The 25,954-nt window shown below is 53.0% G+C and overlaps 1 protein-coding gene across 2 annotated transcripts in view; it reads right to left on the reverse strand.

The window, feature by feature from the left end:
- MYO5B (myosin VB) overlaps window positions 1-25,954 on the reverse strand; it is a 382,270-nt gene that overhangs the window by 7,556 nt on the left and 348,760 nt on the right. Inside the window, exons 27-37 of one of the 2 annotated variants that reach the window (XM_060029033.1) lie at window positions 25,722-25,787; window positions 22,287-22,526; window positions 21,101-21,201; window positions 14,634-14,711; window positions 11,266-11,464; window positions 9,684-9,777; window positions 8,174-8,317; window positions 5,280-5,431; window positions 4,627-4,716; window positions 1,908-2,058; window positions 181-466 (exon numbers count right to left, since the gene is read on the reverse strand). In XM_060029033.1, coding sequence (XP_059885016.1) covers window positions 181-466; window positions 1,908-2,058; window positions 4,627-4,716; window positions 5,280-5,431; window positions 8,174-8,317; window positions 9,684-9,777; window positions 11,266-11,464; window positions 14,634-14,711; window positions 21,101-21,201; window positions 22,287-22,526; window positions 25,722-25,787 — 1,601 coding nt within the window. The remainder of the gene's footprint in view (window positions 1-180; window positions 467-1,907; window positions 2,059-4,626; window positions 4,717-5,279; window positions 5,432-8,173; window positions 8,318-9,683; window positions 9,778-11,265; window positions 11,465-14,633; window positions 14,712-21,100; window positions 21,202-22,286; window positions 22,527-25,721; window positions 25,788-25,954) is intronic. The other variant, XM_060029032.1, reaches the window with a different exon arrangement.

The raw sequence follows: 25,954 nt of genomic DNA on the forward strand, positions 1-25,954 counted from the left end.
AATTTGTTTACCGGGTCACCATCTCAGTGTGTGATGAATTTCACCAACCAATAAAAAGGTGATGGATCTGAGTCACATACTGACTGTGACAAGGACGATCAGTTGCATTTGGATTTCAGTTTCAGAGACAAGCGTGCCCTACTGGGGCTGGCGTGTGCCGGGCCAAGGCGCCTCTTGTACCTGAGCTGCATGCCTGTGCTCCAGGAGCAGACGTCCTTCCTCAGAAGCAGGTTGTTGAGCGTCACCGCGTTGATCATGTAGAAGAGCTGTTTGAACACCTGCAGGATGATCTCGGGGTCCAGGCCCTGGTCGCACATGACTGTGTGGAAGGAATTCATCTGGCGGATGACGGCTTCCAGGCAGTAGGAGTTATCTCCATCCGCCAGGCTGGAGGTGCGCTTCCGGTAGCCCGTGGGCTTCACCCCAGACAGACCCTGAATGCTCTCGTTCTCCAACATGGCAGACACTGAAAGAAAAGCATGATTAGAGAAGCTGCATGTTCCCAAAGAAGATCTGTTTTTGGGTCACTGAGATCACACAGTACTCAGGGCTTTGGCAGTGATCCCACCCAGAGGTGAACAAGGTCGACGTGCTCAGGAACTTACAGCATTTGGCATGGAATTTCTAACCTGTTGATTTCTACACAGAATAGGACTTCCACATAGAAATCTTGGACTAAACCTGTGGACCAAATTTTTGCGTAAATTTATTGGTGATGGGACAGAGGTAAAAGGCATGTACCAACTTAATTCTGTTCTGGCTTCTGTGCTGAGAGACCAAAATGGAGCAAGTTGGGTGTAGTCATGGCCCAGCCACTGCCCTGGGCCTGGACCCTGAGATCAGCCTATAGGTGTTCAAATAGCTTTTCTCCATCAGCCGCCGACCATGTAAATCCTAGGTGAGCTGGTCTGTCATACTTACTGCCCAGCACTTAACTACAGGTCAGGCACTTTATATTCAGTATTCCTTTTAATCTTCCAACAACCCATTTCCTAATGAGGAAACTGAGGCATAAAGAGGTTAAATAACTTGCTAGGAAGTGGCAGGGCCAGGATTTGAACCCAGGTATGTCTGATTCCAGAACTGATGCTGTTAACCATCATCTTACCTGAGTCATGAAACATCCCCAGTTCTCCCTGTCTGGTGAGAATAAACCGGCGCCTCATAAGAGTCTCAGACAGGAAGAAGGATTTGGAATGAATCCCAAGGGGTATATTTCTGGATGGCATGTAGGACTCTGTCCTACTTGGAATTCACTTATAACCTACTTGTGTTGTAAGAACCTGGGGAAAGAATTACTTACATGGTCCAGGAGACTATTTCCTCAACAGCCTGTAAGGAGCACCGTGAGTGATGTATATACGTGTCACTTTTCTTGTGACTTAAAAAATAACTGCTCTTATTTTCAAATCTGATTTCATGTTAAGTGCCCGAGTGTACTGCTTTGGACAGAATGTTTAATAAATATTTATTGCACGAGCGTTTACTACTGTGTTCATTTATATGAACATACTTAATGCGTTCCTTTTTCCATGAATAAAGTATATATATGGGCAAGCGGATTATATCTTTTCACTGTACATGCATTTACACTTTCTGAATTTATATTTATTACTTATGGAAATTAGTTTCTTTTGGGAAAAAAATACAGTATATTACAGAAAAAGAGATAAAGGAAAAGTGATCTATACTCTCACTACCCAAGCACCACGTGCTTTGACGGGCTGGTGTTGAAAAGTTCATAACTGCTTTTGAGCAGGTGGCACACACCTCCTCAGCTTCCTTCACTGGGAGGTCCTGGCTTTCTGGAGGCCGCACCTAAGATACCTGGTTCCCTAAATGCAGGGAGTGCTTACCCTCCCTTCGGATCCCGTGATGAGCGCAGGAGATCTCCCGTGCCAGCTTACCTATCATCGGCTGCAACAGGCCCTCGGAGATTTTAATGAGCTGCTGGTAGATCTGAATGGAAAGGTCGCTCAGCACCTGGCGGTATTCAGTGAGGTCAAAATTCTTAAGACAGTGCTCATTCTGCTTCGCCGTATTCTGAGTCATGAAGCCCTGCAGAGGCAGATGGGTGCTGTGCTGAGGCTCCGTGGCCTGCCGTGCTCAGCAGGCCTTCTGGGCCTCCAGTCACTTTCTCAATACCCTATTTGTGGGGCCCGATCAGGCTCTGTCTGCTAATATGATGTTCTACCAGACACTGTCAATTCTTTGAGGCTCTTAGATTTGAAGGCAGTGTCAAAACTAAGCAGATAGAGGACTCGAAACTGCTTAATGAAAAAGGCCGCAGTCGTTTAGTCCAAATCCCTGAAGTTTCCCTAAGGTAGCAAAGTGAAGTTTGGTAGCAGGTCCAGGGAAAGAGGGAATCCATGCTTTCTGACCCTTTACCCAATTCTCTTCCCAATATACCAAGTTACCCTAAAATATTAGATTATACACAGTCCCTAAAGAAGTACCCGGGTCAGAGTATATGTTTTTAAAATGAGAAATTTATGTGGATTCTATCACTGAGTATCAGAATTAATGGATGAACTGAAACGATTCCACAGCTACAGCACTATGTCTTCTTAGCTTTCTATGTTAACAAGATGAAGTAACAGGCAAGTTCAGAGTTGCTAATATCAAAAGGACTCATGTGACCAATGTCTCTCTGTATTCAGGCCAAGGGGAACCAAGAGCAGCCAGAAGGTCAGTGTTTTCAAAAGGGTAACTACCCCCGGCAAAGCCTCTCATACTGTGTCAAATCAGAAATCCATTTTTAAAGAAAACAAGAGCAGGCAGAAGGGACTACCCTGGTGGCGCAGTGGTTAAGAATCCGCCTGCCAGTGCAGGGGTCACGGGTTTGAGCCCTGGTCCGAGAAGATCCCACATGCTGCAGAGCAACTAAGCCCGTGTGCCAGAACTTCTGAGCCTGCGCTCTAGAGCCCGCAAGCCACAACTACTGAGCCCATGTGCCACAACTACTGAAGCCCGCATGCCTAGAGCCCGTGTTCCGCAACAAAGAGAAGCCACCACAATGAGAAGCCTGCACACCGTAAGGAAGAGTAGCCCCCACTCACCCCAACTAGAGGAAGCCTGCACGCAGCAATGAAGACCCAACACAGCCAAAAAAAAAAAAAAAGAAAGAAAAAAAAAGCAGGCAGAAGAGGGGATAACAAGATAGCTGTTATTTAGGCTACATAGATATGGTTATGCTGTGGTTCAAGTCTTGTCCCTGGGAATATAAGCACGTGAAACAATAGCCTAACGTAATGGAGTTCTTGGTCCTCCCTAGCACTATGTAATGTTCCCTGCAGGGTACAGACAACATTGGGTCAAGTGATGATTCTCAACGAGATAACCTTAAATGCAGTTCTCTGCTTAAAGTGAAAGCTTGTATATAATATTAGGGTTATGGAATAGAGGACATCTGGTTTGAAATGAAGCCCATTTCTTCCAATAATACAGTAAACACTATTTCTTTAATATTTAACCCACTCCCTTTCATAATAATAGCAGCCGTATCAAAGTTCTGATTCTAGGAGACAGATGGAGTCAAGTTCCGTTCCAAGGGTGGCAACACTGACTGGCACGGCATATACCCTTTTACTCTCCCAGGGAGAAGAGTCTGTGAAAACTTGTTCTGGCACAAAAGATGGAATAAAGCTTTCAAAATTGTTGCACTATATTGATTTACACTGTCTTGGCCTTGGGGAGGGAGGATGGAGAGTGAGATGTGAAAGGAAGGGGAGAAGGAAAGTCAAGGAGGCCTGCAAGGCACTGGGAGTGGGCAGTGCCTGGGACGAGTTGGGATTCTCACCGGAGAAATTAGGGTGAAAATGGGCCGTGTGTTACTAGGTCACTGGGCTGAATGCAGAGCATGGGAAAAGTTCTTTCAAGGACCAGCAGTGGGAATGGTGAGTTCTAGATAAAGCTGGACCCTAGAGGTCCAGAGCAGAACATTAAGTGATAGGGTGAGCTGGGCCTCAGGCCAAGGAACTGAATTTGGTGAGAAGCTCGAAGCTGGGCCTCAGGGTCAGTTTGCACAGATGTAGTTCAATTACATTGTGCCTCTTCTCTTGGACCATCTCTGTCTGTCTTAAAATGGACAAACTAATTGGTTGGCTTAGGAGACAATCTGACATCCCAGACAACTGAGCTTTCTGCATTCACAGAAATGGGGCTCTTCTAGGACTGCTTCAGAAAATTAAGGTCACAGCGTTTTCAGGGGGAGTCCCGAGGGCTCTCAGATGATGAATGGGTTATGCAAATTCATTTCCCTACAAATCCACTTACTCATTCAGGGTGCTTTCCAGGGGCCCTTGGGGTCATCGAGGCCTGCCTTATTCCTGCTTCCAGTGAACAGGTGCCGAAGGCACGCCCAGAGCCTAGGTCCCAGAGGGGCCCCAAAGGTCTCACACCCTCTCTTCAAGGGATACAGAGCAGCTCAGAATGACATTTGGACAAAACAGAGATGCCTTCTATGACCGAAACCTCTGCCCTCCTTCTGACCTGAGATCTGAGGTGCTCTGAAGTGGAACACATGTTGCTGTGCCCAAGGAAACGAGGGCCTAACTGCTGAAGAACACAGGGCACCCTGACGGAGTTTAAGTGCACTTTAGGGGACTGGGTTTATCTTACACTCACCTCGTCACCGCTGTACTGCTTCAAGCAATGCAGGAGGCGGCAGGTATTGGACAACCAGAACGATGTCATCTCAAAGTCATCATTGTGCTTCTGTGAAAAGAAAAAGAGGTTCCTGGTTATGAGTAAGTGGTTCCCATCTGGTCAAATGCTTACCTGGTCCCTCCATGTCCACGTTTCCTTCTCTTACCCAGTAGGCCCCAAGCAGATCCGATGGCAAGCAGGCCCTTACTAATCACAGTCTCACAGAAGACAGCCATCCCCACGAGGCTGCATGACTGCTCTTCCACTACCGGGGATGATGTACGACCCAGCCCTGGTCCCCGATCAGTGGTCCACACACATCAGCTGCCTCTACAGCTGACGACTACAAAGCCAAGTGACACAGACGAGCTTGACTCCAGCAGCCCCGGGCTCTGCTGTGAGCACTGGGCCAGCTGGCCTGGCAGGTTCTCACCATCAACATAAGGGGTCTTGGGGAGCACGTGGTGAAAGCTTCTGGTATCCTGTTTATCTAGAGGTCGGGTGTCACTTACCTTCAGACCTGGAGATTTTGGAGAACTTGCGATCACAAAACCCAGACAGAGGGAAGCAGCGGTGAGCTGTTGTTTTCCCCGAGTTCCCCACACACCACCACCTTCGGCCTGGACACTGACCTTGAGGACCTTCTTGATGCCGTTGATGGTGGAGGTCAGCAGGGAGTGCACCTTGAGGTCGTCGTTCACGTAGTCCGCGTGCCTGATGCACATGTAGAGGATGTAGGCAGGGAGGCAAGGCACGGTGCCCGCCAGCGCCTGGGGCTTCAGGTCTGCCGGCAACAAACAGCAAGAATTAGATGTATAGCCGATGCTTGGGGCTGCAAGAATCCGGGGCTGCAATGCCAATACTTTTAACATTTTCCTGTAGCTCCTCATGGGGGCTGGGAGAGGAGCAGGGGAGAAGCTGCCCTGATACACAGATTCCCTCTGACCTCGACTACCGGTAGTTTCAGAAACTAGTTAAAAACCCCAAACAAACAAAAATCATGTTCCTAATTGTTTAAAATAGCCTCCTCACTCCTCGTCCTTGCAACATGGGGAAAAGAATCCACAGGTGGCTCCCTGCCCGAGTTTACACACGGTGAGAAGGGCCTGCGGCCAGAGGCCAGCTGGAGACAGGAGCTGGCTCCCTCACCAGGCGGCCGGGGCGAGAACGTCCCACCCCTCTGCACCAGCGCTTCCCGTGGGGGACACACGGGCCCTGCAGCTGCAAGAAGGCGAGGCCGGCTCCCGCAGACAGAGCCCGTGTGCCAGGAGCTGGGAGAGCTGCAGCAACTTCTAGCGCGTCCGGCGCTCGGTTCGGCAACTGCATGGCAGCGCCCGCCGCCCGGACAGCCTCGGAGGCAGCAGGTGAAGCAGGCCACTGACTGGCCACAGCCGCTCTCCCCTCCCCACGCCGCCGCCTCCCTCTTGGCCAGCGGTAGCCTGGCCACACTCAGGGACAGCTGCTCCCCCCTCCCCTCCCCCCAACTCCTCTCCTCTAAACCGCCACCCCATGTGCTCTGGCAGGACCAGAAGCGGCTGGTGGGCCTCCCCGTGAACTGCAGACTCCTGCTCAGCCTTTTGGTCCTTTCCTGCCAAAGCCCCTGGAGGGCCAGGAAGAAGCTGTCAGACTGCTTTCCATGCCAGAGGGGGCCCGGGGAGGCACAGACCAGGCTGAGAGCAGCAGTGCTTGGTGGGGGCCCAGAGCAGGAGGAGGAAAGGCCCAGGGACAGGCAAGATGAAAGGTGAGCACGAGGCCTGGGCACAAGGCTACGGGCCTCAGACTCCAGGCGTGCTCACTGCACCCCCAGGCCTCACCCCACACCCTCATGACCGCCACCCCCAAGCTCCACCCAGCCCAGGCCTCAGGAGCCACCTCTAGGCTTGGAAAGGCAGTGAGGGAGGCCACCTCCCCTCCACCTGCAGGGCGGCTGGGGGAGGGGAAGGGGCAACTCCTCAGATCTTCCGCCAGGGCGGTCTAGGGCCAGGGCGGTCTAGGGCCAGGGCGGTCTAGGGCCAGGGCCGTCTAGGGCCAGGGCCGTCTAGGGTTGGGGCTGTGCATGTGCTGCCAGCTTCTCCAGTGGGTGCCCGGCCTCAAATACACCTACAGGCCATAATACTCTGGGTACCTGGTTAACATCTGGGCATCTCATAGGTTTAACAGGTGACTGCGGATTGGCCTTTGGCTCTAATTAGAATGCCAATTACATTTATACAGAAAAATGTGTTTTAAGGCCCAGACTTCCAACCTACAGCTTCTTGCTTCGAGGCTGACCTGTATGCAGATTGCAGATAGCTTGTCCTGCCTTGGAACTTTCTATTGTGATTTGAGTCCCGTAGCAGCTAAAGGGTAGCGTCTTGGGGGCAGGGACCATGGCTCTACTTTTCTCCATCGTCCACAGTAACCAGCCAACACTGGGCCGTGATCAGTGGAATCCCGGTGTTCGTGTGGAAGGGTCTTTTGGAGGGAAGGTGACCAGTGCTGTGTGCAGGCGGCTTAGCAGATGAGCTGGCCTGGGGCCACCTGAGCGATGACCGTGGGAGGGAGCCACCCCCTGGCTGGCACAAGCAGCCTCCACCATTATTATTCTTTTTGCTCTGAGGCTCTGAACTTTGAGTTTCATTCATCAGAGGTTAAAGGCTCATTCCTAACGGTGTTTGAACAAGATGCAGCCTGGTTAAGGAAATTTGAGGTGAACTTACATCACATTTAGTAGTCAGGCAATTGTGGGGAAATTAACCTTTATAAAAAGAGCAAATTACTCAGCTACTAAAAATAACCAAAACAAAGAGCTGAAGCAAAATCTGTGCTAGGCTGAAGTCACGCTCCATTCTTCCCGCAGCCCTTGGCCCAGTACTCAGCAGACTGGGACTTCGATAAACGTACACTTCTCTAAAGTAACGTTTACCTCTTATTTGAACTCCAAATACCCCTGCAGAAGCTACCACCTCTTTGAATTCCTCACACTCGAGAAGGGTTTCGCAGCTTTAACACAGCACTTTCACCTTTGTCATATTTCAAGTGTGGGGTGGGCGGGGTCAGTATCCTCATCCCCATTTTACAGATGGGAAAACTAAGAGACTGGAGAATGGAGCTAGTAGCTCAGGGGCCAGAGGACCAGACCACCAAAGATCCCTCCTTTTTTGGTCCAGTCTCTTCCTGCCGGCTCTGCAGGCAGCTGATGAACTGGGCTGAACACAGAGCAGGAAGGCTGGCATGTTGCAGCCAGATGGGATGTAAGACCAGAGGGGTCGGAGCTGGTACAACTGGCAAACCAGGCCCGGGGCTGGCAAGGAAAGCAGCTCCCCAGAGCCCTGCATGCGGCCCCGGGGGCAGCCCACACACTAACCCCAGCATCACTATGACCTGGGAGCTGGTCAGAAGTGCAGCAGCTCGCGGTGGTGGCTGAGAGTGGCTGGGGGATGGAGGATGGGGGAGGAGGAAGAGGGCGGGGGTGTCTGTGGGACGGGGGGGTGTGCAGGAGGTGCAGGAGGAGGGGCTGGGGGTGGGATGCCACAGAGGGCCTGACCTGTCACCAGATTCCGAATGAGCAGGGCCTCGTCCTCCTTGTGGTACTCCAGCATGCCCTGGAAGTCCTTCTCTTTCCGCTGCACGGTGACCTGCCTGGTGAGCTCGTGGCGCCTCCTCTCACTCTGGGCCAGTGCCTGGGCAGCTGAACAGGAGAGAGGGATGGAGGATGAACTGGGACCTCCAGGCTCAGGCCCGGGGGCGGGGTCATTTCAGGTGGGTGGGGTTGGGGCCTGGGGCCCCAGGGTTCTGGGTTCTCTGGGCTGTCACACTCCTTACATGGTCTGTCCCTGCAGCCTGGGCCACACTCCAAGTGTGACCAGAGAAGCTTAGCATCAGGCACTGGGGGCCACTCAGGACAGGGGCTGGGGAAACACCCAAAATGGCAACGGGCAGGTTTTGGACCAGAGAAAACTCGGGAAGGATGTGAGGCGCAGGATGTACAACCATCCGGCTGGGGAGCTGTTTCTTTTTCTCAACCCAGCTGTAAGAAAGGGAAGGAAGGAGGGAGAGGGAGGGAGGGGGAAGGAAGGAGGGAGGGGGAAGGAAGGAGGGAGGGGGAAGGAAGGAGGGAGGGGGAAGGAAGGAGGGATGGAGAGAGGGAGGAAGGGGACAGGACAGAAGGAGGGAGGCGGAAAGAGGGAGGGGAGGAGGTCGGGGAGAAGAAAAAGCCTGAGTGACCAGGATTTTGAGAACTCTAGGAACAGAAAAGAGAAATCCAAAGATAGAGAAGGGCATGTGGGGTATGGGGGCAACGGCCCAAGGCTGAACAGGACACAGCCCTGCCCTCCTACAGCCTTGTCCAGAGCAGCAGGTGGACATAAGCAGGTGATTAAACAATACCTATGATGGGAACTGTGACGTAGCTGTGTGGTGTCAGGACAGCAAAAGAGGGGACTGGAACCCTGAGGACGTTAACTCCTGAGCTGAGGTGGAAGGATGGGGGGGTATCCCAGGTGGTGAGGGGACAAAGAAAGGCTTCCCAGCAAGGCAGGCTGTTTAAAGGGTGGGGAGTGACATGATTAGATCTACAGCGGGGAGTCAAGGAAAGAGAACATTCTGGGGGTTTCTGGGAGACTGAGTTAAATCTCTGCCTGACCTCTCTGGGCCAGATTCCAGCTGGGAAGTTTAACCACAGAACCGACCTCTCTCCCTGACCACTGCAGCGTGGAGAAGGGCCCCCGTGGCTCGGGGCTTTGTATCATGGTGCATTCTTTCGAACCAGAAGGTATTGCCTCCCAGCTTTAGGCCCTCTGAACGCAGGACCACAGGGCCACGGTCTCAGCTGCCCCTCCCCGCAGAGCTTGAGTCAGCACCCAAACACCTGCTAGGTTTGTGGGTCATCAGGGCAGGTTCCGGCAAACTGAGACTGGGGGAGCTCCCGGGGTCTGTGTGATTGTGTCACGTGACTGCCCTGGGCAAGGGCGGTAGCAGGTGGGGGAAGTGGAAGTCCCCGCCCTGAGGGCGGCCGAGCACACCTGTGCCTCACGACACCCGCACTCACACCCTACCTTCCAGGTCCTGGACTTTCTTCATGTAAATCTTCAGTTGCTTTTTGAGCTTCTTCTCGTTCTTCTCCAGCTTTTCCACCAGTTCTTTAAGGTCCTAAAAGCAGAAGGAAGCAGTGTGAGAACAGATCTAATCCTGCCCTGGAGGGCAGGGGCAGGATCCGGGGCCCAGCCTGGCTCACAGGCCGCCATTGAGGAGGCCAGGCCCCGGGTCCAGCAGGAGGTCCGCCCCAAGCAGCCCACCGCTCCCCAGGTCTGGACCCATGAAGTGGCAGATGGGTCACGGTGTTCTCTCAGCCCGGATGGCAGACTCCTCTGGGCTCAGGCTGCCTGGTGCCCTGCCCAACCCACAGTTCTCTAGGCCGAGCCTCCTCAGGTTGCCATGCCAACCCCCAGGAGACCCTCAGCCTCAGGTGGCTGGGAGGTGCCCTGGGAAGGAATGGACAGGTGAAGGCATGAGAGCGCAGCGGGGAGGTGTCAGCTGGACGAGCCTGCAGGCCAGCGAGGTTACCTGGGGCCCAGGAGCAAAACAGGCTCTTGGCCCGGGCCCCTCAGTGGCTGCCTAACTCCTAGCAGCCACCACCACAGGGAGAAAATCAGCCCCCGGGACCTGAACAGCATTACTGTCGCCCTGACCCAGCTGGGCAGTGGAGGCAGGAAGCGCCACGACCGTCAGAGACACTGTGACTAGGAGTGACGCAGGAGACAGAAGCGAACGTGCCCCTGTGGAACCTCGGAAAACATCTGGACCCCCTTTCTCCTTCCTCCTCTGCACAGGTGACGTCCCTTTCGTGCCTCCTGCCTCAGGTCAAGCCTCCCCTACAATTCTTTTTCTGTAATACTTGTTAATCCCATGTAGAATCATGCTTTTGGAAACATCATCTTCTTTCTCTTCTTTTTTTTAACATGTCTTGCTTCCCCTACTAGTCTGTTAGCTCTCTGAGGACACAGACTGTCTTTCATTTCTCTGGCATCTGCGCGGCTCCTTTGGTTACTGCCAGGATGGCTACCAACCGTTCCTCCCCTCCAGCAAGAGGAAGAGTCCATCCCCATCACTCAATCTGCCCAGATTTGTCTTAATCAACAGAATGTGGCAGAAGCGACCCTGGGCCAGTTCTGGGACTAGACTTGAAGAGGCCTCCCAGCTCATCCTGTTGGAAGTCAGCTGCCGTGTAAAGCAGCCCATGGTGGTCCAATGAAAGACGGCCACATGTGTGCAGAGAGCAGATCGTGTGGAGGGGAACTGAGGCCCCAGACACAGGACTGGGCTGTCTATGTCCTCCAGCCCCCTCCAACCACAGTAGAGCAGAGACAAGTCACCCCCACTGAACCCTGCCAGAATTCCTGACCCACAAAATGTGGTTGCTATTCCAGGCTGCTAAGTTTTGGGGAGGTTAGTTATACATTAACAGATAAATAAAATAGCTCCACAAACACTTGCTGACTGTAGATTTCTAGACTCTCTACTCCTACCACAGGGCCAAGCACATGAACCTTGTCTATTTGGTGAAAGGCCACTCCTGGTCCCCTTTGCTTCTAGAACGCGACCTCCCAGAGCTGGGCTCCACGGGGCACGGCGACTCACCAGGTTCTCATTGGTCAGCCGGGACAGCTCCTGCTGGATGCCGAATTCCAGCTGGGCCTCTGGGGACAGCAGTAGCGTCTGGCAGAAGGTCTGCTGCTGCTCGTCCATCTCCTCCTTCAGGGCCTGCACCTGGGCCTTGAGACCCTCCACCTCCTCCCCGTGCTCACGGCTCTGAGCCTGCAGCTGGGCCTCCAGCAACCTGCACCCGGGAAGGAGGGCAGGTAACCGTGTGGCTTGCGTCTGTGCCCCCAAGTAGGGGCCACACGTGGACACGCAACAGGGGAGCAGCCGAGCAGGGACACAGCAGCAGCAGCAACTGCATGAAACCAACAGGGGACGGACACGGAGGGGAGCAGATCCACGGGGCTGGGCGGGCAAGCAGGCCAGCCTTCCTCTGGGAGGACAGGGGATCAAGGCCAAACACGGCACCCCTTGCCTTAGGCCTTTTTCTCAACCGCCCTCATCCCTTTGTTCTTTGTTCCTGAGCACAGTCTATTGGTCTGGGATTGAGAGACTGTCTCCATGTCAAAATATCATCAGCAGAAATAAACTTCTTATAGCATCTTTTCAGTAAAAGCGTCCACATCTGCCCAAAGTTCACAAGAATCTCCTTGCTAAGACAAAACTCTGGTAGACTGAACTAGCTATATTACTTGCATATTTTCCCTTCAGTAGATTCTCTGCAAGTTTTAGAAAGATGCTTTCTTTTTACCTTTTTTTTAATTTTTGAATTTTATTCATTTTTTATACAGCAGGTTCTTATTAGTTATCTATTGTATATATATTAGTGTATACATGTCAATCCCAATCTCCCAGTTCATCACACCACCACCTCCAACTCCCTGCCGCTTTCCCCCCTTGGTGTCCACACATTTGTTCGCTACAGAAAGATCCCTTCTTTTTATTTACCTTATACCCACTTCATCTCTGGCCTTTTATATACATTTTTTCCCCAGTCAAAACAGAAACTAAGACTAATTGCAAATGATCTGGGGGGAGGTTTAAGATCAACTGATGTCATGACAAGAAGCAGAGAGACCTAGAGAAGATCTGGAGAAGGTTGGGTAGAAGCTTCGGGAGACTCTGGGCAATTCTGGGAGACACCTTCTATTATGAGGGAATGGGTAAGGAACTAAGGGAGGTTCTGAAGCAGCCTCCTCTTCAGGAAGTTAATTACTGATGTGACTATGATGCTGTCTTCTTGGGCGTAACTACTTGAACAAACTTTCATCAAAAGCCTGCTGACTTGGTCACCCCACCCTCTCCCTGGGATGCAGACGAAGACTGTGACCAGAGCTCAGCAGAGTCAGGACCATGGAAGTGCCTAGGAGACATGTTTCTGCAGTTCTGCTAGTTCTGCTGTCATTCTGGGAGGAGATAATTCCCACAAGACAGGAGGGAGCAAATCTACAAGGGAGCAAGAGAGAGGGGAAAGTCTACACCGGGAAGTCCCGGATGGAAGCAACCCCGTGTTCAGTCAGCTCCACGGCGGCACCAGGTGCAGTGCTTGGCCCCAGGGACTTCTCAGCAAAGTGACACAAATGAATGAAGAAATGACGGAGGGAGGACTGATTCACCCATTCATCACAGGCAGCATTACCAAAGGGAAACAACAATGCGAGGACTGCGGAAAGTAATTTGGTAATTGAATCAGCATTTTTAGGGGACACACAATATTTAGACAACATCCGATCTTGGCTACAATAAACTAAAAGTAATCACCAGTAAGTTATAAATTTAATGAGAGAAATAGACTGGAATGCTTGGGCTCTAGGAACTCTGACCGAAGGATTAGCTCCTGGGTTGCACTGTGAGTTTGCTGCTCACATCTTTCTTATCCTCCATGTAGACTGTAGTTGGGTGACTTAGTCCAGGGTTCTGTGCAAAGTCGGAGAACCCCTGACTTAGCAGGTGAGAAAACTAAACGTGAGAGGTTTGAGGCCACTGCCAGCGGCAGATCTGTTTCCGGATCTCCTGAGGCATAGGGCTGTGCCTTCTTTGTCTTATTAATGCATTCATTTCTTTACGTATTAAAGCACATCCTATTCCCCCTCCCACCCCAAAATAAAACAAACTTCTAGATGGGACAGGAATTTGATCTTACTCCAAAATAGCCACGATAATACAAGTAGCAGCTAATATTTATTCCATGCTTTCTGTGTGGCAGGCATGTGCAAACTGCTTCACCTTCATCTATTCCTTGCAATGACCCGAGGAGGCAGGTCTGATTCTGATCCACATTCTACCAGAGAGGAAATGAAGCCAGATGTCATGTTGCTCACAGGTGGGGCCATGTTTGAACCCACAGCCGGGAGACATGCTGCCTCGAGAACCAGCTGACCTCAACTTTCTTCTGCCAAGTAGAGAGGCTCTTGATACTGTAACGGGACCTCCATGACGTCATCAGCAGGCAGAACTCGGGAGACGATGCGAGAGGCACCGGGCTCCCGCTCCAGCCCGCCGGCATCAGGCCGAGGGTGCTGGGCACAGCACTCACGCCACCTCGCCCAGCCTGTTTCCTCTTCTGGGAAACAAGCCTATTGTTGCGAATCTCAAGTGCACGAAGCTATGCCACAGCCCTGAAAAGCCACGCGCTGGCAGGAAACGTGCGATGTGATCGTCAGGTTGTGTTAATTCTGCGCACATCTAACTTCCTTTGCTAAGCTGATCACCCAGGGCTGATGGCCACAAGGGTTACGGATTCCGGCTCCAGTAGCAAATGGAACCAGGTTCGCATTCTGGATCTTCTGCTCAAGCAGCAAGTTCCTCACACCCTGCAAGCCCCAGTGTCTTTGCCCCGTGAGCGCGCGGCGAGGGTCAGACATGGCGACCCTGGAGCACACTGGGCGCTGGGCTGGTCAGCTCTTCGGAGGTCCAGGCAGTCACTGCAATGGCGACCGGCACACGTGCTGGAGGGCAGGCTGCCAGGACCCCTGTGCTTGGAGCACGGCCAGCAGCACAAATGCAGCCGATGCTCTTGGCGGACCCTGCAGTCAGGATGGTCAGTGTGTAGCACGGAAGCGGCACAGACTCAGAAACCCACAGAATGAAACTCCCCCCATTCTGGAGAGCTGTGCACCTGCTGCCACGTTACCTCCCGCTGGTCCAGTCCTTCACCTGCAGAGTGAGTGAGCTGCAGCCGGTGGTCTCTGAGGTCCCGGCGAGCCATCTAGTGCTACCACCTTGACCCAAACAAGCAGCCTTCACACAAAGTGACAGACGACGATGCAAGGGGCTACCCGCCAACACCCCTCCCCGTCTCCCCCCCGCGAACTGTGCCCTTGCATCCACTCCAGCTGAAAAACAATGAAGCATAGACACAAGCGGACAGAACAGAGCAGACACAGGAAGAAAGGCACACATTTGACCTGGCAACTTGCTTTAGGCCTTGGTAGGCCAAGCCGAGCTCTCCATCTTCATTCAAGTATCCCCAATCCTCAGTCTTGCTAGAAATAAAGGACAGAAAAACAGGGCGTCCAGTGTAGAGGGCGAGAGAGGGCAGCAGAGAGCCCGGGGAAGAGATACTACAGCCAAGGTGTGGAAAGGCAGGAGGGAAGGCTCCAGAACACCCAGCTCCCCTCCTTTCCCTCCCATCACCAGCACCTCCTCCTGTGGGATCACTGATCACCCCAGGCCGGAAAGCACGCTCCTGAAGACAGAGCAGAGGGTGGCGCTTTTTCTGCTTATCTGCAGCACGGGCGGGGCAGAGGCATTTACCTGTGCTCGCTCACGGTCCTTCCCACTACCAGGAGGATTGGGAAAAGAAAGGGAGAATCAGGAGATGCAAACAGGACAGGGAGGAGAGGACCTGCGCAGGGTGGAAGGTGCAGACACTGAGCAGGGGCTAACTGTACAGGGCGGGGTCGGCGGCCTCCCAGATGCCGGATCTGGGGAGCAGCAGGGCGGCACCTTGGGGACACCTGGCTCCGAGAGGACAGGGAAGGAGACCACATATTTTGCCTGCTTTGTAATGTGTGTTTCCTTCCTGTCACTTCTTAAGGGCAGAAAAGTACTAACTCATCTCAACTCCTGTCCTCACTGCAGTCTTGCATAAAGAAACAGTTAATAACAACTTTGCTAACAATAACCAGCATGATGAGCACTGAGCTTTCTCCCCTTAACCTTGGGCCCCAACTGCATTACTCCTATTTACTCAGCTGGGAAAGCAGGAGGCCAGATGCCTCCTATTTGTGAGTTATTTTATCCTCTCCATTTGCCCTGTGTTTGCCCAATGCCAGCAGCGCAGCTCCTGGAGACGAGGCACATGTCACATACTCCCCCAGCACGGACCTCCCCCAACCCTACACAGCCCCGGGCACACGTGAGGCCCTCGAAGGCCAGCGGGACTGAGTGGTGGGCGGCAGGCAGAGCCCTGCTGTCCCCACTAGATTTCGGCCCCTCAGTCCCTGCTCCCAGAGGCCTCTGCTCCTGCCGGTTGGATCTGTTTTCCTGGCAGGAATCACGAAGCAGGAGCTGCGTTCCCACTGCTTGCTATCAGGACCAGTAACCCCTTCCTATGCCCTGCTGTCAGGCTGTGTGGGAGGTCTGGGGGTGCAGCCACCCATTACACCTCCCCCCAGCTCTGCCTCATGAGGAAGGGCCCAGCCCTTGCGGGGCTCACCCAGGCTGCTTCTTGGGCGCTGGCCACACAGGCAGCAGGCCCGACTCTGGAGTCAATGAAAAGGAGCAGAGGGAAAGCTAGTGATGAGGATGTTTTGGGAGCCACTCCGTGGCCTCTGCTTCCTGGTAATGCTTGTTCTCCCTCCGGCTGGGTGCTTGCCCTGGGACCTCACACAGGCCTGGCTTCTCCACATACTGCCTTTGCTTGTAGACTCTGCCGGCCCTGCCCTGCTTAGCTCTCAGCTGGTCTGTGTGTCCCATTATCCTTGCCAATCCACACGTGGCCTGGGCTGTGCGAAGCGGGGAGCCGATAGCTTAGGCCTTTCCCTTCCCAGCTGTTAACACTTACATTGAACTCAGGGCCTTTTAGCATCTACTGAGCTAGTGCTTTAACCCAGAGGGCGGGTCACTGGGAATAACTCCTGGCACAGTTGGGGTCATCCTTGGGTCGGGCCCAGAGGTGGGTGTGTCGTTGCTGAAGGGGCCCTCGGGGATCCCTTCCTCCAACTATCTCATTTCCACGTGTGCAGGGACACCAAGGGGTAGATGACCTGCCTGACACTGACACCTAGGCTAGAACGCAGGTGCCCTGTCTCCCGGCCTTGGTCTCAAGCCCTTTCCTGCCTCATGCTGGCTGGCCCCCCAGACCACGAGGAGGGGCTGCCAGCCTCTGAGGGTCCCCGCACTCCTACGGCTCCCAGCAGACTCCCTCTGCAGGGGGGCACGCGTGTACCGCTGAGCCCTGCGGTGACGAAGTAAGCATTCCTAATTCTGTAATAACATCCAGGCATGGTGCACAAAGATCAGAGTGCCGTGCAGCCCAGTTGTCCCAGGGGGCTCAGGACGTCAGGCGCGCTTGAGGACACGGGGAGGGGGAAGGGGAAGCTGGGACGAAGTGAGAGAGTGGCACGGACATATATACACTACCAAACGTAAAATAGATAGCTAGTGGGAAGCAGCCGCATAGCACAGGGAGATCAGCTCGGGGCTTTGTGTCCACCTAGAGGGGTGGGACAGGGAGGGTGGGAGGCAGGGAGACGCAAGAGGGAAGAGATATGGGAGCATATGTATATGTATAACTGATTCACTTTGTTATAAAGCAGAAACTAACACACCATTGTAAAGCAATTATACTCCAATAAAGATGTTAAAAAAAAGAAAAAAAGAAGAAGAAGAAGAAAAAAAACCAGTCAACCAACTCCTGGCCCATCTTTTGTTCCCGTTGAAGGGGTCTCCCTCCGCCTCCTCCACACCACTGGGGGCGAGGGCCGGTGAGGGAGTGCCCCCTAGTGGTTTGAGAAGGAAACCCCCAAACAAGCTCACGGGAAATTACTTTTAAAAATAAAGCTAAGTCTTGATGTAACTTAATACCAACCCATATTCATGGAGAACCTCCCGTGTATATGCCCCTGTGCTGAGCCCTGTTCCCAAAGAGGCCAGAGACACACACATGAGTAAGCAGCAGGCAGAGCCTCTGACAGCGCCCGGGCAACGGCTCCCCTCGGCTAGGGAGCTCCTGCCTGGGCCAATCACCCACGCGGCCCCCGCCTCCGCCTTCACTGTGAGTGAAAGTGCTCAGCTGTGTCATGGGAGAGGTTTCTTCCAGATCGGCAGTATACAACCTAAAACTGGAAATGGCGCGCACCAGAAAAGGCCTGGGATAATATTACTTTCCCTCTGTGGAGACTGTGAAACCTAGGACCCAACGACCGGCCCTCTGCCCAGCGGAAGGACCTGCCGCCGCATGGACAGACACAGGCAGAGTTCCAGCCAGCTCGGTGTCCCATTTCTACAAAGACCGCTTTGTGCTCCATGGATGTTCTCATTTCTTTACTTCCCACCCAGACTTTCTACCCAACTGCCCAAGAGATTCGGATTCTCGGAGAAGTGGGAGGCAGCAACCCCAATACCAGGAGCAAGAGGAATGTTGAGACCACAGGCCTGGCCACAGAGGAGGGAGCTGTTCATGGATAAATATGGTTATGCCATGGAATTACAGGAGACAGAAGTTGTGCTGATGGCTCAGGACCAACAGAATTTGGGGGAAGATAAGGGAATGATCACCCCCTAGGAGAAAGCTGAGAGCTTCTAGGAGCAGCTGAGCTGGGTCTGTGAGAGAAGCTGAGCAGAGTCTAGCTGCCTCTCCTTCGCCCTGCCCAGCAGGACAGCCTGCAGCAGCTGGGGCTCAAGGCCAAAGGAACCGTAAACTCCAAGCCACCCTAAGGCGGCTGCACGTACCCCTTCCTGGTGAGACCAGGTCTCCATCCTCCTGCGCAGGCCCGTCAGGGGGTGAGTAATAACCCCAGGGTCAGCTGCCCAAGCCCAGGTGGCAACAGCAAACCTGCTCTCTGTGCACAGGGCCTCACGTAGTTTCCCAGCACCTGCTGGGTGGGGAGGGCCTGCAAGGAGGTTTCTTGTGACCTGAGAAAAGGTCCAAGAATGCACACTAAGTCTTGCTCTGGAGTTCCACAGACTTGGGAAGGCTTGGGTGGAACGGGCCAGCAGCGAAAGGAACATGTTCCTGGAGCCAGACCTGAGCCCCGGCAACACCCCTGCCCCCATGCAGCTCTGTGACCTGGGCGCATGCCCCGAGGCGAGGCCAGCCCGAGAGCAGCAGGAACCTCTGTCTCCCAGCCCACCTGCCCGTCTCTCCCGGGAAGACCCTGATGCACTTGGTTCCAGACAGCCCTGAGAAGACAGGCTCTCCAAACACCCAGCCTGTCTGCTGCAGCCCAGCTCTGGGGCACGGACCAGCCTCTCTTTACCCTAGTTCTGCGTTGCTGGCTTCTCTTAGTTCCCCAGATGTGAAAACGAGAGAGTGTTTGGAAGCAGAAGTGCTCTACATATTCCTGTGGCTACTCTCAGAGCAGGCCCTCAACACTGGCTTCTCGCTCCAAATTTGAAAACAAAAGACACAGTTGCAAAGATCAAAAAAGAACTCTATAAACTATGAAAGTTAGCAAGTGAAAAAGTTCCGAACTTGGAAACCAGTACTCTTAGAGGGGCTGTGATTGGGTGGGGTGTGTGTCTGTACTCCTTCCAGAAATCGAAGCAAAATTCAGTGTATACGTTTTTCTAGGGAGACCACAGATTCTCCAATCGCCCCAACTCCAAAATCATCCCTGCATAATACAATTTACATTTCACCCAGAACACTCTCCACTACAGGAAAAGCAACTCTTGTCTTCAAAGCACTTTTGCAGGGAGCAGCCCTTGTTGGAAAGGACACCCTCGCTGTCTGGGCTCCAGGAATCACATCCTAATCCTCCTGCCCTGCCAGCCTGCCCACTGCTGTCCTTCCTTGCTTCTGCGATTCAAGGAATTGGAAGAGACAAACCCACCAATGTCATTTCCAGGTGTGGGGCAACTGGGGCACTGGTTCTTCTGGCTTCCCTTCCCCGAGGCAGAGGCTCCTTTCTATACTTAACTTGGTTTCACAGGCTCTTAATTCCCTATTGTACCCTGGGTTTGCTGGGAACTGAATTATTTTAAGACATAAGAAAAGCTATTTTTATTTTATCACCATCATCATTATTGCTGCAAAGGAAGACAAATCCAGTGTATTAAGCATCCCCTGGGAAACCTATACTTAGGTCTGGAGGCCTAACAACCATCTGGATGAACAAAAAGGGGGCTGATAACAGCGACGGTCCAGGAAGATCAGAAAGCTAAGCACACGCGCTTGTCAGGACCAAGCTCCCAGTTTCCCCAGTTTCCTTCTTCCTCTTAAAAAATTTTAAAATATCACCTGTGTTCCTTTTTCTTATTCACCTCATTTCTTATCTTCACCCAAGGTGATTTAAAATGACTACATCTTGACTCAGTTTTGGCATTCAGAGATTCACCTTCATTTCCTTCTTTCCCTCCTCTTGAAAGAAACTGAATGTCCTCCTGGGAAATTCAGGCCTGGGGGCCTGCTAAAATACCCTCACCTCCCGATCACCTACACAGCGGGCTGGGGGCAGCCCAGCCTGGGAGTCTGGCCTTCGGATTCTACCTGGACTCAGTTACAGGCCCGTCGTGGGCCTGAGTAGCTCGGTTTTCTCATCCGCAGAAAGAGGGGCCAGATGAGAAGATCTGGGAATCAAAGCCCTGGGAAGTCCTCACGTCGTTCGGTGACGCTCCTGCAAACAGGTTCATGCTGCACTCCCAGTGCCCCCTACTGATGACTTTCTGGGTGCACTTGCTGCTTTTAGCAATTTTAAACAAATGCTTGATGATGGATCAACATTCAGGAAGAGAGACAGGTAGCCAGGGAAAAGGCCAGCTCCGGTTTTACAAGTGCCCACAGAGGCACAGGTAGTAAGAGGGGCTGTAACGACACTGATGTTTACTGCGTGCTTATCATGGGCAGGCACTGCTCTGAGGGCTTTGCACGGACTAACTCGCCTAACCTCAGTCACCCTATGTGGTAGGCTGCGATGACCATCCCCAGTTCACAGGGGAGGAAACCAAGCACTGAGCGGTTTGAAGTGTCCCTAAATAGCTGGTAAGCGAATGGAACCCCAGCGCGCACTCTCAAGTGCTCGGCTGCACTACCTCGGGGGCCCTGCTCTGTCCTGTGTCTCGGGGCCCTGCTGCCTCCCTCAGTCACTCTCTTTTGCCTTAACCCTGCGTAGCTCCCCCTTGAGGGGAGACCAGAAGTGGGAAAGTTCTGGAATTTAGTCCAGGCTGAAGTCCAGGGAAATCTCCTTTTAGCCAATATGGTAGTGGTCACATTCTCCCATCCAATCTCTGCAGTGCCTGGCTTGGGTTCCATGTCTTAAATGCCAGGGCCAGTGTCGCGTGCGTCCACCAGCTGGGCTGAGTAAAGCTGGTAGACGGGGCACACAGCTGGAGCAGCCCCTCCGACACTACTCAGATGGGCTCACTTGGCACCTGCTTCCGTTTCAACGAGAAAAGTCGCTCCCAGCCAGTCCTTCTCTCTCGTCCTGCCAAACCTCCCAGGGAAGCTCCCTTCCCTGGTGCTTTTCAGAGGATCTGGGTTCGGGATGTTCCAGGGGTGCTCGCTGGAGTCCCGCTGATGCTAACAGCAGGCTTCCTTAGCGCACGGGACTCACCAAGTCCGCTCCTCCTCATTTATCTCCTATAAAAACCAACACCCTGATGCTGAGCGCGAGGTCAGTGCCTGAGGAATGGCCCTCACATACCAGGCTGGGCAGGGCTCCTTCCCCGTCGCCCGCTCCAGGCACAGTGACTGCAAGGTGGGGCTTACCTGTTCGTCTGGCAGACCCCGTGATAGGCCTCGATAGCGTCTTCCTGATCCACGTGCTTTTCACTGTTAGGCCAACTTGTCCTGGCATTGATGTTTGGCTCCTAGAACACCCCAGATTAAAAAATAAATAACTCTGATTATACAAACAATTGTCAGGAAATGACTATACACAGAGGGAGAAAAACGAGCCTTTGGGAAAAGACAAAGGCAGCAGAAGGCTTCAGATAACAGAGGTTAATCCCTGGCAGGAACGTGACTTTTAAAAATCACACTGGGGGCTTCCCTGGTGGCGCAGGGGTTGGGAGTCCGCCTGCCGATGCAGGGGACACGGGTTCGTGCCCCGGTCCGGGAAGATCCCACATGCCACGGAGCGGCTGGGCCTGTGAGCCATGGCCGCTAAGCCTGCGCGTCCAGAGCCTGTGCTCCGCAACGGGAGAGGCCACAGCAGTGAGAGGCCCGCGTACCACACACACACACACACACACAAAAGTCACATTGGGAGAGTCAGGGAGAATCACAGTCACAGTCAGAGGCCTGGCTATGAAAGGCAGAGAGGGTGGAGGGGAGGCTGGGGGAGGGAGAGGCAAGGATGGTGTCCCTGGAGGAGAAAGCTCCCCGAAGGCGGAGGAGATGACTGAAATCTGTCTTAGTTTGGAATCCTGCACACTCAGCGCTGCCCACCTGCCCCAGCTCCCCCGCCCCCTGGGCCCACGCCCAGAGCAGCCCAGGTGGCCTCCGGCCCCTCCCGCCCGCTCCTCAATCTGTGCAGGAGGGGGAAACATTAGGAACAAACGCTCAGTTGCACTTGTCACCCTGGGAGAGCTGAGAGAGAAGGAAGGCTTTCTTTACCTGGGAAACAAAGTAAATAGCAAGGGGCAAGACCTGAGGTGAAAAAACCAGGCCACGGGGGCTGCTCAGGCCGTGGCCCAGGTTTACTCTAATTCTGAGCCTCGTTCCTTTTGAGCATGTTCCTACTGAGTAACTTCAGAAGATCCTAGAAACTTCCAGCAGCCTCCTGTGAAAAGGCATGCTGGGAGGACAGCTGGTACCTTGCTCTACTTTCAGAGGAGACTCTAAAAGACTCTGCTCTTTTAGGTTGAAGGCCCTCCTGTGTAAAGAAACGTAAGAAAAACACCTCTCCCCCTAGCGTGGCCCCAGTGCCCCGCCCGCGGCCCCCTCTGCTCACCGAGCCCTTGCCAGCCAGGCGGCGCTGGTCGGCGCTCACGATCTGGGTCCTCAGGATGAGCACCTCCTCCTTGCGCACCTCCAGCTCCTCGTGGGCCAGCTTGAGCTGGTTCAGCAGGAGGCAGTAGCTGTCAGGGGTGCCGTGGGCGGCGCTGTGCTCTGAGGCTTGGTCGGCCACGGCTTTCCTCAGCTCGTTCAGCTCATTCTTCAGCTTCTTGTTCTCCGACTCCAGCTCCTGCCTCTGGAAGGCAGCCCGGCAACATACTCATCACTCCCTGGAGACCGGGCAGCGTCCCCGGGGGGCCTCCTCCTCCACCTGCCTGAACCACCTGCCCCGTCCACCTGGGAAGCTAAGAGCAACCTTCCCGTGTTAACGACGGGACACACAGTATACGTTCTGACTATGTCAGCAAGTGGTCAAAGCTGGGGCCTGGACTTGAACCCAGACCCCCAAGTTATCGGTGCCAAGGATCTGACATGATGCCTGTATGGTCGCAATCCATAGTGATTCAGTGGGGTTCGTATTTCTAGGTGTATTTGGCTATGAAACCCTTCTTTGTGGAAGTGCTGGGTTAACAATTTTAAACATGTTGTTAACACAGGACTTCCTGGAACCCTAATATGTTAATGTATCTTTTGACTTTCCAAGAGAGAACATAAAATGCCTGATATCCTAAACTTATTTGTCTAGAGAGGCCTCCTTGCCGTTTTCTTCTAAGGAGCATCACATGGACTAGTGTTTTGGAGAACAGACCAAGAACATTGTTTTGGTCATACGGAAAGCCGTCAATTGCAAGTGCTAGCAGAGAAAACACTGCCTGTAGACAGAGTCAAAAATACCATTGAAACTCAGTTTTGGAATGTATTTAAAATTTTCTAGGTAAAATATTTAACTGTGTGTTTGAGATGAAATCAGATAATTTAAAGTCTGATAATTACACATAAATTGCTGGTAAGGCTCTGGAATACATGGGATTCAAAATTTCCCACAGAAAACCAAGAACATGGATAACTGGGCACTGGTTACACGTTCATCACAGAGCCACAGGATCGCAAAGCTAGGAGGTCATTGGGTAGAACCCTTTTACTTAATGAACAAGGAAGCTGAGGATGGAGCAGAGAAGGCTCACAGTGAGTTTACAGGCTGGTCCAGGGTCCTTCCCACTACCGCACCACACACGTGGTCATTTCTGGGAGATTTGGGACCAGGCATGGAGACAAGTGATTCTGCAGAAATGAGAAGGGCCCTGGGGTGTGGTGATTACTGGTGTGTCTAGTTATTAAGTTCAGGAGTTAAGACTCCCCTCAGAGCCTGGGTGATTTTCCTTCTGCTAGCAGTGTGCACTCCCAGGACAAGCCAGCACTGCCTGATGAAGGTGCACTGGCTTGGAGGCAGGAGCCCTGGGTCCTCACTCTGGCTCGACATACAACTTTGTACCCCTGGAACCTTTGCTTTCTCAGGTGTGGTTCAAGGGACTGAGACCAGATGGTGGATGAAGTTTCCTCTGGCTCTGACCAGAGTTGAGTGGGCATCAGAATCCCCAGAGGGTGTGTTAAAACCCAGATTGCTGGACCCACCACAGAGCTGCTGATTCAGCAGGTCTGGGCTGAAGCCCAAGAATCTGCATTTCTAGCATGATCCCAGTGATACCGCTGGCCCCAGGGCCCCTCTTAAGAGAACCACTGGGATAGACCATTTTATCATCTTTAAAATGAGGGGTGAGACTGATGTCCTGATAGCCTAACAAGATCCCGTGTTCCTTTCCTTCCTCTGGGGCTAAGCCTCCCTCAGGAAAGGAAGCTGAAGGATGGTGTACAGAAAGCCCTGTAACAGGCATTTATCCCAGCAAGAGACTCCCCTGCCCCTGGGAAGGTGTTAAACCTTTTAAATATCACATGAGAAAGTAAGTCTAATCAATAATTCAAAAGAGAAAAACCTACCTAGCACCCTCTTCTTATACCATTAGTGTGGCCCTAGTTGTTCAAAAAGCTGTGGGAATGACTCAGGGCTGTTCTGAGCAATATGGCTGTTATCAGAGTTATCTGCAGTCCTGTAAGTGGGACCAGGCTTGAGTGGCCCTGGCAGACTGGATAAATTCCCAACTCCCAAGTCTCTGGGAAAGAGGACAGGGGAGGGGGAATGCCCCATCTAACGCCCCTTTTCTGTACCTCCCACCCACCCCCGCCCACACGCCGCATCGCTGCAGTAAATGCAGGCCCGCCTGTCCTCAGACCCGAGCCCTTCCACCCTCCACCTGGCCACCTCCTGCTGGACACGCTGGGAGAGCCCTCGGCCTTACATATCTCCATCCTGGTCTGGATTGTTTTTCAAAGTGAGTCCACTCCACTGGCACATTTTACTCTAACTGAAGCTGTATCAGGCAGGTAAGATACATGTGACATAATAATAAATATATATTTGGTCTCTGGCTCTGGTTCCTGGAAGAGCTTCTTAAACTCTCGTAACCTCCTAGTGTTAGAGGTGAGAGGAACATCTTCTATTGTATTTGGTCTTAGCCCCTGGTTCCTGGCACAGAGCTCCTAAACCCTTGGAATTTCCTGAGTGATGAGGTGAGGGAAGTGTCTTCTGTTATTCATCGTAAGCCCCTTTCAACCACGCTGGAGTTTATGCTGAGGTAACTCTCGGAGGATGGGGGCTTCCAGAGGACCCAAGCCTGGGGTTAGAGCTCTGCAGCCTTCAGCCCACCCATCGACCTTAGGAAAGGGGAGGAGGAGGGCAGGAGATGGAGTTAAACACCAACGGCCAATGATTTAACCCCATCATGCCTGCGTTAACGGAACCTCCACAAAACCTCTCAGACAGGGCTTGGGAGCTTCCAGTTGATGCACACGTGGAGGTGTCTGGAGAGGGCTGGACACTCCGAGTCCCCTCCCACACGCGTCACACCCCTTCCATCTGGCCTTTCCTGAGTTGTACCCTTCACAGTAAACCAGTAATAGTAAGTAAAATGCTTTCCTGAGTTCTGTGAACCGTTGTAACAAATTATCAAACGTGAGGAGGGGGCATGGGAACTCATGATTGTAGCAGAGTCCTGGGGACCCACCGATGTGACTGGCATCTGAAGAGGGGGCAGTCCTGTGGGGCTGAGCCCCTAACCAGCAGGGTCTGTGTTAACCCTCGGAAGTTTGTGCCACAGTTGAATTTAATTGTAGGACTCCTAGTTGGTGTCCACAGAGAACTGGAGAATTGCTTGATGTGGAAAACTCATACATTTTGTCTCAGGGGTGTTTGGAGTAAATACAAATTTTCCTTCACTTCAAAGATGAAGAAACTCAAGTGCGGGAAGGGGAAACTGTGGGCTTACGGCTCCACTTATGCGTAGACGGAAGCTCAGGACTGGACTTGCCGTTGCCCAGCACCATCATCCGTCCTCCGTAGGGTGAGTTAAGGAAGCTTGTCTTCCAAGAATCTTACCTTCAGACTATTGTAGGCTAGATCTGCATCCTGGTCCACATCTAAGTCACTGCTTGGCCGTTCCGCCTGCATGGATGAAGAGGCAAGGAGGTGAGCACGGGCTGCAAGGCAGCTGTTCCACAGGACGATTTCCCACCACGGTCAGGACGAGCTTGTTTTGCCCTTGCTTGTGGCCGGCACTCCCATCCTCTGTATGTCGGCCTCCTTCCTGCCAAGATGCAGCTCTCTACCTC

This window comes from Delphinus delphis, chromosome 13 (assembly GCF_949987515.2).
Source record: "Delphinus delphis chromosome 13, mDelDel1.2, whole genome shotgun sequence".
Lineage (NCBI taxonomy): Eukaryota > Metazoa > Chordata > Mammalia > Artiodactyla > Delphinidae > Delphinus > Delphinus delphis.